Source organism: Cryptotermes secundus, unplaced genomic scaffold (genome assembly GCF_002891405.2).
Source record: "Cryptotermes secundus unplaced genomic scaffold, Csec_1.0 scaffold106, whole genome shotgun sequence".
Taxonomy (NCBI): Eukaryota; Metazoa; Arthropoda; class Insecta; order Blattodea; family Kalotermitidae; genus Cryptotermes; species Cryptotermes secundus.
Genome location: NW_019734310.1, coordinates 1469646 through 1485175, shown reverse-complemented (window position 1 = coordinate 1485175; position 15530 = coordinate 1469646). Strand labels below are relative to the sequence as shown.

The 15530-nt window shown below is 37.0% G+C and overlaps 1 protein-coding gene across 1 annotated transcript in view; it reads right to left on the bottom strand.

The window, feature by feature from the left end:
• Positions 1–15069, bottom strand: part of LOC111868413 (proteasome adapter and scaffold protein ECM29) — a 59510-nt gene extending 44441 nt beyond the window's left edge. Inside the window, exons 1-11 of the mRNA XM_023859020.2 lie at positions 14981–15069; positions 13461–13591; positions 13122–13238; positions 12601–12719; positions 8764–8913; positions 8384–8549; positions 7673–7812; positions 5998–6202; positions 2349–2434; positions 1130–1319; positions 363–655 (exon numbers count right to left, since the gene is read on the bottom strand). Of these exons, the coding sequence (XP_023714788.1) occupies positions 363–655; positions 1130–1319; positions 2349–2434; positions 5998–6202; positions 7673–7812; positions 8384–8549; positions 8764–8913; positions 12601–12719; positions 13122–13238; positions 13461–13591; positions 14981–15005 (1622 nt within the window). The 5' untranslated portion in view covers positions 15006–15069. The remainder of the gene's footprint in view (positions 1–362; positions 656–1129; positions 1320–2348; positions 2435–5997; positions 6203–7672; positions 7813–8383; positions 8550–8763; positions 8914–12600; positions 12720–13121; positions 13239–13460; positions 13592–14980) is intronic.
• Positions 15070–15530: the final 461 nt, after the last annotated feature.

Here is a 15530-nt window from a genome sequence, read left to right as displayed (position 1 = left end):
CATATAAAATAAATACTCCATTTATTATCATACACTGTGTAACTGTGTCATGAAATGTGATGTTCCTTTCAATTTACACTTTCTTCTGTCCAGTTCACTCACAGTTATTCTAATGTTGCTATAAATTTGTGACAAAATGAAAACACAGACTTTCTTTTGGCAAACAAATTTTTTCTAATTTTATGATATAATCTAGGTGAGAAAGGTAAAACTCTCCCTGTAACAGGCTATGAATGCCCATAGGGGTGTGAGAGGCCGAGGCTCCCACATCTTCTAGACAATCAGCTCACAGACAGTGGTAAGGCTGTCTTACATGCCCACCGCCCATATTCTACATTAGTTAGTTCATGATCAGGACTTACTTATCTCCAGTAGCTAATAGCAGCAGATATCTTGAAGGTGCATGGTTCAATGGAAAGACAGATGCTGCATATCTGACAGCAACAAATCTAGCCATCGGCTCATTTGACTCCACCTGATTCGCTAGCAAAGCCTGCATCATAGTCTGACACTGACCGCCGATAACAGAACCACTGCCATCAGTGGTTGCCTTAACATCAGAACACTCCTTGCTTTCATCATCCAGTCCAACATGGAAAGCTTCCACCATGCTAAGAAGGGCTTCTCGGACAGACATTCGAATATCCTGATCTTCCTAATGAAACAAAATAGAAATATCTCACTTCTAGTATAATTACCTAAAATATAAAGTGAAAGAGATTATTAAAGTTCTGGCACAAAATGCAAAAAAATGTATTTCATATTCTGTATACTGGTCTTTCAACATTTAAATTTGTAAGTTTCTTTATTTGTGCAATGCCTCACAATTATAATTATGTTACAAACTGCAACAAATAAAAAAGGAACAGATTCCATAAAGATATGGTTGAGTTAAAAGATAAATATAATGTTATACAATACAATGTAATTTGTAACAACAAATTATTATTGTCACATCATTAAAGCTGTGTGAATACAACTGCCTTTCATTTCTCGGTGGGACAGCAACAATTTATGACATGCCACTCGTTCACAATTATTTAGCTGTAACACGTAAATGAAGAACCCAAATAAAACAATGTCCAAAAATCATGACCGTCTACATTCTGCAATGGGCACACCTTCATACCTGCAGCAAAGCTTCAAAGAATGTCTGCAGCAATGCAAGGTCCTTGTTCACTACACGAGGAACCCTACTGCCCAATTTCCCAACAGCACTATATGCCAGAACCTTCAGTGAGTTATCATCCTCAGCTATCAGCTTCAGCAACCCAGAGAGTAACACTCCAGCAACTGGGGTGAGACGCTGAATATTTGCACTGCAATTTAAAATTATCTTAATAGAAGGCTCCACAGTTTTCTGGAATAACTAGCATTTACATACATAAGCACTGTAAAGTAAAATTCTAACAAACCGCCACTCATTTTAGAAAGAAAAGGACTTACATATATTTGGGATGGTTTTGCTTTTTCACATTCCCATGTGTTCATAAATGTGTGCTTAACAGGACAGAATTAAATTCTGATTCTATCAAGGGCCAAAAGTATTGCATACCAGCACTTTCATGTTAAAATAAACATATTAAAATAATAGTAACTTGAAAAATAAATAAACAAATGGGGGAAAAAGATGGACATTTTTCAGTTTGCCAATATCTTATGACTTTTTTTCTTGCATATAGATTTCAGAATTCAATGCCTTTCCATTAAATTGAGATACATTTTATCCTTTAAATGCCTGACTTTTTAAATGGTGGTAGGGTGAGCTGGATGCGAGTTTATTTAAATGACTGCCACTGTTGGGCATTTAAATGCCTGCTGGTGTTGGGTGTTCAAATGTCTTTTGCTGCTTGGAGTTTTAAATAATTTTAAGCACTTTATTAAAAATGCTGTATCTAATACAATTCTTATGACAAAGGAATGGAATTGGCCTATTTTTTATCAGAAAACAACATAATGTCACATACTGTAACATAACATTTGAAAATGTTTACAAAAAAGCTGTACTTTTCTATGCCTACTGTACAAGAGTTTCCCCCTTCTTCACAAAGTGGTTCTGCATTATATAATCACTCCTTCTTGCAACACTTGTCATACTTTCGCTGTCTCTGGTGTCGTAAAACATCTGGAACCACTAAAAACTTTCATTTTATTATTCTGTTTGCAAGATTCACATTTTTGCTACATGAGTGGCGTTTAAATGACCCCAATGCACGAATATGTGTACTTTGATCACGAAGACTGTACCTTTCAGTGCAATGATACGTGCACTTCATACAGTAAGGTTAAACATGAGAGCTAAATTAGAGCAGAAAAATTGAATAAAAGCAAAACAGTTAACAACTAACCCTAAAATTATAAGCATTGAAAACTGCAGAGCCATATTCTTCAGCCTAGGACTTGTGTTGGTTCCATACAATGAATCAAAAAATACCTGTAAAATAAACATAAGTTTGGTTAGAATATGTTCAAAACTTCATCCAACATTATTATATTTAAGCATCCTGTTGCACTTTATACGATGTATGATATAACTCCGTCCTAAGTGCAAACTATATTTATAGGTCTTTTGTTTTGTTCCTCTCTATACACTACATGTTTCAGCCCCAAACGGCCATCATCAGGTGTATACACTCACGTATTTGTTACACTGCACTTATTTATAACATTTAAAATTTAAAAACATAGATATTCCTGATTAGCACTTATAAAATCTTCGGTTCTACTTTGAAATCCTTTAAAAACTTTTTCTCTAAATTTTAAATTTTAAAGATGTCAGGGTTACTCACCCTATGTCTATAGTGCTGCAGCGGCTTCTTCTTGTTTCTAGTATTGTATAGGTGTTATTCTACTACGTAGTACTACATAGTAAAGATAAGCAGCGGCACGCACATAAGAAGACTACACAGAATAACACCTATACAATACTAGAAACAAGAAGAAGACGCTGCAGCACTATAGACATAGGGCGAGTACCCCTGACATTCTTAAAATTTAAAATTTAGAGAAAAAACTTTGAAAGGATTTCAAATTAGAACCGAAGATTTTATAAGTGCTAATCAGGAAGACCCATGTTTTTAAATTTTAAATGTTATAAATAAGTGCAGTGTAACAGATACGTGAGTGTATACACCTGATGNTACTAGAAACAAGAAGTAGACGCTGCAGCACTATAGACATAGGGCGAGTACCCCTGACATTTTTAAAATTTAAAATTTAGAGAAAAAAATTTGAAAGGATTTCAAATTAGAACCGAAGATTTTATAAGTGCTAATCAGGAAGACCCATGTTTTTAAATTTTAAATGTTATAAATAAGTGCAGTGTAACAGATACGTGAGTGTATACACCTGATGATGGCCGTTTGGGGCCGAAACATGTAGTGTATAAAGAAGAACAAAACGAAAGACCTATAAATATAGTTTGCACTTAGAACGGAGTTATATCATATATTCATCCAACATATTGTACTTGTATATTAATTTTATATGTATGTGTAAAATGTGCTGGGAAATATTTTCACAGCTCAAAATAAAAAAACATCAAAACCTAACATCTCCTATCAAGTTATCATTTGTTTAATGAGATACTACTCTGCACTTACAGAAATAAATCCACTGACTTGAATTAATTTCAAATTTTGATACACCAACAAAGTAACAACCTTTTCTAGTACTGTCTTATCCAAGACCGTTTCAAGAAATATAAAAAATTATTAAAAAAAATTACGACCCTGGCCTTATGCCAAGATAACTACTACACATGCCTCTTCTACTTAAATTACAGCTACAATTTCATACAGTATGGCCCAAGTCAGATGAATCTCATGACATGCAAGAAAGGAGCCTGCAGTGACACAAAGGAGGGTAAATGAAAGAAACTACCAGTTATCATAAAAATAGTGCTCATCACAGGGAAAAAGAATATCAATGCAAGAGTATTTAATGATGATATAAAATTATTGCTCACTTGTCAACTTTTCATGTTGGTGGTTAAAGGGTGGTTAAAGGTGTAAGAAATAGAGTCTCCTGTAGAAATTTGTTTTGAGAATTTAAGATTCTAACAGTTACTTCCTTATATATATTTGAGATTTTATGTTTTATAATAAAAAATAGGATATATACTGCCCAGTATTCTGACGTACATGGCTATAATACTATTCATAAACACAATCTGTATGTTCAATTTTGCAATACTGAGCGCTGCAAAAGAGGGGTGATTGGTATGGGAACCAAAATATTTAATGGCCTACCGACTGAACTAAAAAGTGTAAATAATTTTAATGTTTTTAAAAAGAAGCTAAAAAATTATTTGTTGTGTAACGTCTTTTATTCTCTTCAGGAATTTTTTAACAACTGTTGATATGGACTGCTTGCTGACAAATAAATCTGTTTTAGATAAATTATTTATATGTACAGGAATATGTTTTAAATAGTCTGTTTGTATGTTGTAAACAATCTGTATATATGTTTTAAATATTTTCTCTAGTCTTAGGTATTTATTATTTATTATTCTATATTCATGTACTTTGAATGTTATGCTTGATGTAATGTTGTTGTTATCTGACATGTCCAATTGTAATTTCTACAGCTATGGATGAAATAAATGAATTGAATTGAATGTCACTGACTATTACAATCATGATGTTCATACGAAAGTCTTCATCTGACCATGGCAGCTTTGTTATTTACAAACAGAGTGATATGATACAGACATATTTACAACATAGTCCGGCTTTAATCACTGTACATCATTTAAATGTACAGTACAGTACATAATTTAAACGTATCACTTGCTGAACTTAACTTCCTATGTTCTCTGGAGTTGGTAATGCTCAGATGTAGGCAGTGCATGATATAATGCCTTTCTTCAGGGCAGCACTGCCAACTCACCACCAGGTAAGAACAACATTCCAGGCATTTAAACCACTAAGTCACATTAACACCACTGCAGCTAAGAGTTAACTGTATGGTGGTAATTATGGTGATGGGTGCATGAGAGAGGTTGAATAATGTTGATCATTCAAATTTTACCTTCTGCATCATGTCAGATTTGGTACAATACACATTATGCATATCACATCTGCGCATTCCTCACCCCAAAATTTTATCCTTAAAATATAGGAGACACAAACATTACTTGAAACACTGAACTTAAAAGAGTCTTAAAAGCCACTGCTATGATATGACATACTCATGGTTGCAATAATTCTGTTAACATGATTATTCCAATATGATTACTACTAAAAAATTACAATTATTTAAAATAATTAAACTGACACATGGGGGGCTATGCAGTAGCGCAGTTGGTTGAGGCACTATGCTACAGGCCGGAAAGTTGTAGGTTCGATTCCTGATGAGGTAATTGAACTTTTATCAATTTACCTAATCCTTCCTGCCGCAATATGGCCCTGGGATTGACTCAGCCCCTAACAGAAATGAGTACCAGGAAAATTCCTGGCAGGTGAAGGGTGGCAGGTGTGTAAGGCTGACAACCTTACCACAAGGAACATTCCTGGTACTCATATGTTACAGGCTGAAGTGACCTCAGGGCCACAGTGCAGCTGAATGGATTAAGGTCAATCAAAACATCATTGGGAATCAAACCCAGTAACTTCCAGCCTGTAGCATAGTGCCTCAAACAATTATGTTACTACATACCCACATACAATCTATACTGTACATTTGCCATTGTCCCATTTTAGATTAAAGAAACATAATATTTTGAAGCTGGATCTGCTCACACCACCAGGTATCAGTAGGAAACTTACTCTGTTGGGACCACTGTCAGATGTTAATCACTATCCCATGATGACAGCAGTAGCTCTGGTCACAGCACATGAAATGTGTTGCAGTTCAACAAGATATAAGAGAAATCAACTCGTAAAAATTAGAAAAGTAATCATACAAACTCAAAATACACCACCTGGTTCACATCTGCACTGTCTCTGCACCATGGCAATGAAGAACTCAAGATCTGTAAATTACAAGCACCCTTACTTGAATACATGCTGGGAAAACAAGGGCAGATCCTCTTGACCTGCAGAGGTATGGTAGGATCTTGAGGCGTATCCGTGTGCTCGCTGGAGAACAACGTTTGTCCACTTTGATAGTATTCAGACGAGATTTTGCAGTTACCAGCTGCGTTCCCAAAAATAATGAGTAGAGAGGGGCTGTCAGGCTCATGCTTCCCCAGTCTAGTAACCTAAAACAAAATGTATCACATCTTCTAAATGGGAGGGACTGATACCACCACAAAACTCAGTCATTTCCAAAACTCTCACTCCTCATAATCATGAAACATTAACTGTCACACACTTTGGTATTAGGTTTCAGTACTTTACTAAAACCTTTGCTTTCAATTATCAAAATTAACGACCATGGGGATTTGTTGCATTAATGATGCAACATCCTCTATCCACTAAAGTTAGCACTTTCTTTTTTATTGCTAGTGGGGTGGGACTAAGGCCCTTGTACTGCGGCCACGTCTGGCCTATTGTACCAGCCCCAGATAATAGGTGGGGGTGACTGTGGAGCAATTGGTTGAATGAAGATTGGCAGGGAAAAACGAAGTACTCAGAGAAAACCTGCCCCAGTGCCACTTTGTGCACCACAAATCCCACTTGACTAAACCCGGGATCGAACCCGGGCTGCCACAGTGGGAAGCCAGCGACTAACTGCTTGAGCTATGGTGCGGCCAACAAAGTTGGCACTAACTTCACCGACATGCAGCGGTCGCTTGGTCGCCATAGTTTACTTGCAGACTAAAACCACGGTATTTTTTTTTTTTGTTTTTGCTTGCAATTCCTTCTTAATGATTATTTTCTCTGCATACCTCTTCTGTTCCTCTTTGAACATGCGTTCATGCTCTCTCTCTCTCACACACGAACACACACAAAAGCATTTCTGACACACTTGGAAAATATTCTTCCTGAACATCTTGTTAACTTACTTGTCCTTTTATACCAGTCAGTTCTTGAAGATTGTGACTAAACCTTATCAAACCATTCATTCCAGCCCACAATTGAAGACATAATGATTATGCTACCCTTGCACCTTGAAATCCAGTTGTCACGATTTCCTAATATGAAAAATCAGACTAATAACTTTCTCCCAAGCAAGCAATTTGAAACAATGCACTGATGAAATTTTGAAGAATTCGTGACAGTTAAACTGAACATGTTGGGTCAAGCAGTAATGATTCTGGCTGTATGCAGGAGATGCCCAGCTTGAAGAGACAAGACTCTCTATCCTGAGCAATCCTGTGCTTCTCCATATTCTCTCCAGAAAAAATCAAGGACACAACCTTAAATTATAACATGATAATTTCCTTCTGCATTCTTTCCAAGTCATTATTCACTAACATCTAATCGTTTGACACAAGTCTCAGTTACAGTGGGTGTCATTAAATGAACTACAAATAAATACAGCAATGTAAATTAAGTTGGTGGTCCCCCAGGTTACAATACCATGTAATTTCATAAGTGGTTACCACTGTTTCAGAGAAACCCACTGCCTCCCTCTTCAAGGCATACATGATGTCAAAATTTAGAATTCATTGTATTGCCCTATAAATTTAATTAATCCAAAGTCACTTCATCAAATAATAAGGTTATACAACCTCACAATCCCTTTATCATCAATCTCTGTGAAATCTATACATCTTCTTACTTACCCAACAATCTTCTTCAGCTCCATATCTGCAGCATTAGCAACACTGAATCTTGTATCAGCTGCAGCTACTATCAAATGACAAAGAATGTCAGAGTCAGTCATGACCCCACTTGCTAGGAATTTCACAATACCCAGCTTAGTCTGAAAAGGAACCACAGTCATGGCAAAAACACTTTTTTTTTCAGCTTCCAAAAGAATAACATTCACTGACAATCCATGCCCAGCTATTAAAGTATATGCCCACATTTTCTTTGCAAAACAACTTTTAAAATAAATTAATCATAATAAATAACTTCAATACGAATATAATATCACCATCTTCACAGTCATTCATAGTGTAGATAACCTTCAAATCAACTCACCAACACTTGTAAAACACTATATTTTATTATAAAGCACAACTTCCACATAGCACAATCCAAGAGATTGTTTTGGGGCTTCTATATACACAAATGTTTGGGCTGGGCGTTCATGATTAACTAGAACAGCCCAATGAAACTTAAACGATAAAAGATAAAAAAAGATAAAGCTATCCCTATAACAGGCTGTGAAGGTCCATAGGGTCATGAGACGTTGAGGCTCCCACACTTTTTCTCTAGACAATTGGCTCACAGATGTCAGTAAGGTTGTCAGCCTTACGCTCCAGCCATCAGTCACTCACTCAGTCTCACTCTTTCCTAAGAATAAAAAAGAACAGATATTACTTGCTAACCTGTTCTAATTCTTCTGATGTCAGTGGATTCCCAGCTGTAACTCTCTTGAAGCTATATTCACTCATGCCTAGAGGAACAGGAAATGAATTTGCAGAAGTGTTACTTGCATCTTCATGCTGACTGCTCCGTGCTTGCTCTTGGTGTTGTTCCTGCTGCGCAGTTGCACTTGTAACAAACAAAGCAAATTAAAACTCCACACAGCTGGCTTCTTCTGCAGACACAAACCCATAAAATGTGTGCATGTCATTATGCTTTCAGATTTGTTTTAAACATGCAGTTCAAATGTGAATGAAACTGGATTAGCAATTCCCAGATTATAAGCATAAGCAGCGGTATAACTGTGCTTCACACAGCTTATTCAGAAGACAAAATGGCTTACCCATATGGCAGAAGTAACACATCCAGCATAAAGTCTGCAAGTAGCTTGTAAATGTGTGGGCGTTCATTAAGACCAAACAGCACACTTCTCTTCTCTGGGTCGGCTGGTACAGTAACATGACCAAGTACTGGCATTAAAATAAGCAAAAGGCTGTCAAGAAAAAAAAAGAGAAATACAGATTCTTTTAACATGAATTACATTTTCTGAACTGAGGTAGTTCAGTCAGCATAGTAACTAGATTATAGGCTGGACAATTGAAAAACCTGGATTTGATTCCCAGTGGAGGCAGATTTCTCTCTTTGCCACGGAGTCCAGAATGGCTTTGGGACCCACCCAACCTCCTAGCCAACGGATACCAGGACCTCTTTCCCTGAGAGTAAAGCGGTAAGATGTGAAGCTGAGCACTTACCTCTGCCTGGTGCCAGAAGTTAAGATAGAATGGAGCTATACCTCTACTCTCCCCATATACCTTTGTGGTATGATGCTTAATTAAGCACAGGCATGTCTTCAACTGTACTTTGCCTTCCAACACAATCAAACAGCTGCCTGAGTCACATCACTACATCTAGTGTGGAGAAAATACCAGTACCAAAAGTCAGGTTAAGTCTGCTTCAAGTGTAGTAATTTCAAAGTCTAAACTGTAATATATTATCTGATGAGTCACATATAATCAATGCAGCTACACAGTTCTCATATTAGTTATTCAATCAACATACGTGCACTTTCACATAATGTTTTATTGTGATTGAATAGCTCAGTAATGAAGTGACTGGCTATGGGCTTGGAGACAGGTTTCAATTACACTCAAAAGCAAAAATTCTTTACTTTATTATCACATGCAGCCTCATTCTGGAACTCACCCAACCTCCTATCCAATCATGCCCTCAGGCTCTTTCCTCAAAGGTGAAGCAGTCAAATGTGAAAGTAACCACTCTTTTCCACCTAAATACTTCTTCTGCATACATGGATTAGGCCACCTTGTGATCTTCTAACCTTCTGTTTACAGCTGATTCCTGCTTCTAGTATTCTATCTTCCTCCATCCTTGCAATATGTTCTCTCCACTCTACTGTAGTCTCATCTAATTTATCTTTTACAGACTATATTTGTACATCATCTCTTTTTTTTTGTTCATAGTTTGCATCCTGTTGTGTGTCACAGACAATATACAATATGTAGGAACTGTGCTACCATCAGCACAACAAATATTTCAGTTATTACAATTATTACAATTCAATATGACACGTTGCACCAATACGGATCCATATTGGTATTTCAATAACTACAGTAGAACTTGGTTATAACGTCATCAAAGGGACCTAAAAATAGTGTCGTTATAAACGAATGTCGTAACCGAAATGGGCACTTCCACAGTAGCCTTATGTTAGTCACGTANCAAAAACCAAGTTAAAATGTTGCATTTTTTAGTGAAATACGTAGTTAAGTACAGACTAACGTAACATTAACGTGGAATTGCCCAAATGTGTAATATCAAAGACATATTACAGCGCTTTTCACTGACAATACACACCGCACTAATACTGTATATTAAAGGTAGGCCTACTCACCAAATTACAGTAGATTACATCAATTGTTGTGCCTTACTGTACCTAGATACGAGTACAGTAATCAGTTATCTTCATCTGTTTCCTGTTACTTGCCCAACACACACTTTCTAAATTACGTTCAATGTCCATATCAGAGAAATTCAGGAATGAAAATGACGTTACATACGAGGTTGATGCATCTGTGCATGTCGTACTAAGCAAGGTATAAAAACAGTTGCTTTATGAGGAATTAGTTCGTACCATTGAATATTCGACACAATAGACAAGGTGTCGCAGAAACCGATGTTGCTATAACCAAGTTTTACTGTATATGTATTCCTGCCTGATGATGATCATGTATGACCAAAACATGTTGCAGTAATAAAGATCTCATGTAATAACTCAAATATTTGTTGTGTTGACGGTAGCAGAGTTCCTACATATCATCTCTTATGCTTTCATTTCTTATTCTGTCTTCCCTGATGCATCCTTTTACTGCTCTAAATAAAACACATTTCTGTTGCCTGTTTTCTTTCTTTCTCCTCACCCAAGTCTCAGATACATATAACAATGTCAGTGTTTCCATTACTTTATACAATTCTATTTATATTTCTTTTTATGTTTCAACTCTCATTATCCTTCACATTGTTCCCCAGATAGCTTGCCATCAGTGCAGTTTACTTTCTATATCCTTCTCATATGCATAATATATATCACATTGGAGATACTGGAAACGAGACAACTGCTCCAATATACGATGGGGTACCCAAAAGAAACCAAACTAATTTTTTTGTGGGCAGAGCTTTTGTAGTACCGCGTTTTGCCGCTATGAGCGCATAGAGCTAACATTCCTGAGTCGATAAGCCGACTACCGTTGCTTCAGAAGGTAAGGACTAGTTTCGGCAGAGTTTATAGTGACAACTGTTTTGTGTGATCGTCGTTTTTGCAATGGCCCGAACACATGAAAATGTTGAAAAAATTCGTGAAATCATCAAGGAAGATCGACGACGGACCATTGAAGAAATTGTGGAGCTGTCGGGAGTGACTTGGAGCTCAGTTCAGCGAATTTTGACAGAAGATTTGGGAATGAAAAGGGTGGCTGCGAAATTCGTGCCACGACTGCTGACTGCTGAACAAAAACAAGGTCGCGTGGAAGCATGCTGTGCTTTGAAAGAAGAGTCCCGAAATGATCAAAACTTTTTTTCAGCGTTTTGCTGATGTTGCTGAGGTGAAGGAAAAAAACGACGGAGGCGCTGTCAAGCATCTCAAAAGATGAATTTAGACAATGTTTTGAAAAATGGAATAAAAGACTAGACAAGTGTATTAGTGTAAGTGGAGAGTACTTTGAAGGGGATTGAAGGTTTGTGCTTAAAATTTGAATAAATAAGTTAAAAAAAAATAAGTTCGGTTTCTTTTGGGTACCCCCTCGTATGTCCTTCAATTACTATTTTTGTCTTAACTGGGTGGCCTCCCAAAAATTCATGCAATCATTTTGGTTTTCTTAAGAGATATTTTCAAATTACATGTGTTGCAGAGTTGACATAAAGAAGTGCAACAGGTGCACCAATGTTTGAAGCTCTTCTTCACTTGTTTGTATTACCACTAGGTTGACAGCAAAAATCGTAATATTTACCACAATATTTCAATTTATGTACATTCCTGGGTTAACCTTTGCTATCCATTTATTAAATCATCCATATAACACTCTGGCAGGCGTTAACACCACTCCCCACACCTTCATGGAATACTGCATATATACGGGAAAAATTTTATCTTCTTGCCATTGTATAATACTATTATTTGAAATTTTTTAAACAAAATTTTGGGAAAGCAAAAAAAAAAAAATAAATCCCCCCCCATGTTTCAGTCCATATTAAGTTGTGGGTCTCCTCTGCCGCCCATCATTCTGACGATCATGCTACCAATGGATATATCTGCTATCTATATTATGGATTCTCCCGCTTCAGAAATGGATTCTATACCTTTGCCTAGGTGGGCAGAGGCAAGACAGGTCAACACTAAACAAATAATAACACAATCATGTCCAGACTTTTTACACTGAGGTTGCAATTTATAATTATTTGTAACTTATGCAACTTATTTAAATACTGAAAAATAAAATGTAAGTATAAATTTTAAACAAATTCAATTAAGTCTTCTGTAAACCAAAATAGCTAAGCACATGTTACTCCAAGTCTATCAGACTCTCCTACAGCCTACATCTATTTGTGAAACACACCCTTCAGAAGCCCTTATCAAATATTTTATTGTAGTCACATTGTTTTACCTTACCTGTCTTGATGTGACTGAGGTCTGCCTTCCAAAGCATTGAGAACACATGGCACCAGCTCCGCCTGTTTTGCCACCGGTAATCTTGGGTAGCCCAATTTGATATAGATTATTGTAAAATTCTGGACAGGAAAGAAAAAATTAAAAACCTAAATGTTTGTTTCACCTTGATAACTTTTACAAATAAATCTTGAATCTAGCCAGTTCAATTCTGTATTTCAGCATCCTGTTGCAAATCTTTAATTAAACATCTATGTATCCACAGTCCATCAATAATGCAACAAATGTTTATTCACCATTTAACACTTGACACAACATGTTTTGGCCATAGATGACCATCCTCAGGTTTCTTGATGCATCCAAACTGTTACACTGCTCTGATGTGCGCTAAAATTGTGCGTTGCAGTCCACTTAAAAATAACATAAATAATTAATTGAAGTCCATTAAAATTTGAAGGAGAAATTTTAATTTTAATAGAATAGAATAGATATTATTTACATACAAATTTTGAAAACTTACTTACAGTAACAAAAGAACTTGCTGCTGGGTCCTGATATTGCAGAAGTAAGGCTTCCACTGGCAACTGTACCAATGAACGGCTTTTGATTCGTTTGTTGATGTGAACAAGCAGTTCCATAACCTAAAAAATTAGGTTCTGATAATCCAACTTCATATGTAAACTGAACAATTTATAAACACATCTCTCTGAGAGGACTTTAACTGAATAATCCTTTGACTGTGCTAGACAACAATTAATTTAATTTTTAAATATATCTCTTTGAGAGGAATTTAACTGAATAATTCTGCAGATAGTAGCTACAGTGTATTATATCAGCTTCATTTTTTCACAGAATTTATGTACCTTTTTCCTAACTCCATCTTGCTGACTTGACAGTTTTAATAGCACTGGTGGAAGAAATTTTGATACTGCACTCTGTAACTGTTCATCTGATTCTGCAGAACCAATGCGAAGGAACACGCGCTCCAAGAGGGCTGAAAGTTGAAAAAACGTAATGCTCTAAACATATCAAATGTATAACACTCTCTAATTGTGTCATCTTTTGGGATATAATGCCATGTAGTCTGATGAAAGGCAACTGACATTTAAGAGGGACATTTTACTACCACCTTCAGGGTTGAAGAGTAGACCCAGCAAGAAACCAGCAGGAAGCAGGATGGAGATGACATATTCCTCCAAAACATCAATTCACTTTCAACAGATTGCACAGCGTAATAACCCAGTTGGCAGAACTCTTCATTACCACCACTAGAACCTCAAATCTTATATGTCACTCTTCTACAGTAGCTCTCTCACAACTGCCGATATGACCTTAGTATAGTGCTGCCAATTGAGTTCACAACAGCTTGGGGCAGTTACTTTTCTTCATCAAACACAATTTATGTACAAAAGATAATGAAATAGATACAAATCTCTCATATACCTTTATCAAGAGTAAAATCATGAGTCTATTTGTCATGCAAGGTTTAAACTCTTTAGACATAACATTTGACTGATGGCATTCTGCAAAACTTTGATCTCAAAAGTAACAATAATAGCACTGTCTCTGGGATGTGACACCCTGTTGTCCTGTAAAAGTTCCATGACATTTCAGAAGAACAAACTGCCTCCATCTTCAGAATCAAAGAGTAGGCAAAGCATGCCAAGTTCTGTGCTAAATACATGTGTGTTTGTTTGTTGGGCTTACTCTCTTGACCTGAAGTTATCTTTCAGTTGGCTATATAATAACACTGTTACTGTCAAAGCTATGTAGCGTCAAATGACAGGATGATTAAAGAATGTGGTGAAATTGATGGAATGACGAGTGGCTGTGGAAACTGATGTATTCCAAAAAAGAAAAAACACTTTCCCTAGTGCCACTCTGTTCACCACGAATCCCACATGACTTCACTTGAGAAACAGGTACAGTAAGTTCCTCCGTAAAGTCGACGAACCACCAGACTACACGGATTCACGCCCCTGAAGACAATAGTCTTCGTAGCCACCGCCGGTAGAATATAAAGTTTTATACAATATTAATATTACTACGTCCAAATCTTATCATGTTCTAAAACTACAACTCAAAGTCAAAAATTCTGATGACACCTTCAATACTGACATTATATATACGGTCTCGTGCCTCCGTATAAACTACAGTACAAATACTCTTTACTTGCGCAAAACTAAAATTTAAAGGTCTGAGATTTTTCCTTCGCAGAGAATTCACATTGAACTCTTCATCCGGGACTGCCTATCAGCCCGCAATTTCTAACACTGTTATGAAGATAATTAGTGTCTTATCTGAAAATGTAAGCTGATGAAAAATTATGTTCAACGTGCCGTCCCCGAGCCTTTAGAACCAACCAAAATGCAATGTAACTCACTTAGCTCGTCTGTAGCATTAGCCATTTTCGCAAACCAACGAAAGCACGAACATGAACCACGACTACCGACTCACGACCCACGATGACCACACGAGAACCATGATGCCCACACTGACACCAACAGATTCGCTCAGGACTACAAACGTCATACCGTAGTCCGTACGGATCCGTATGTGCTGACGTCCTGTGGNTTATGGTTATGGAGAGTTTGATGGAATGAAGATTGGCAGGGGAAACCGAAGTACTCGGAGAAAACCTGCCCCAGTGCCACTTTGTCCATCACAAATCCCACTGGACCAGACCGCCTCGGTGGGAAGCCAGCGACTAAACGCTTAAGCTGTGGCACGGCCTTAGAGATAATATTGTCTGGTATGTTGCTTCACTGTAGTTTATGGTCCTGGTCTCTGTAGTGCTGGTGAAGCTTCTTGAAGTCTGCATATCTCCAGAGTAGCCTGTTCCGGTAAATCTCCACTGTGTTAGCTTGGTTGCTGGATCCGTGATCCGTGCTACATATCACCCACACACTGTTTATGGACAATTATCTTATGAC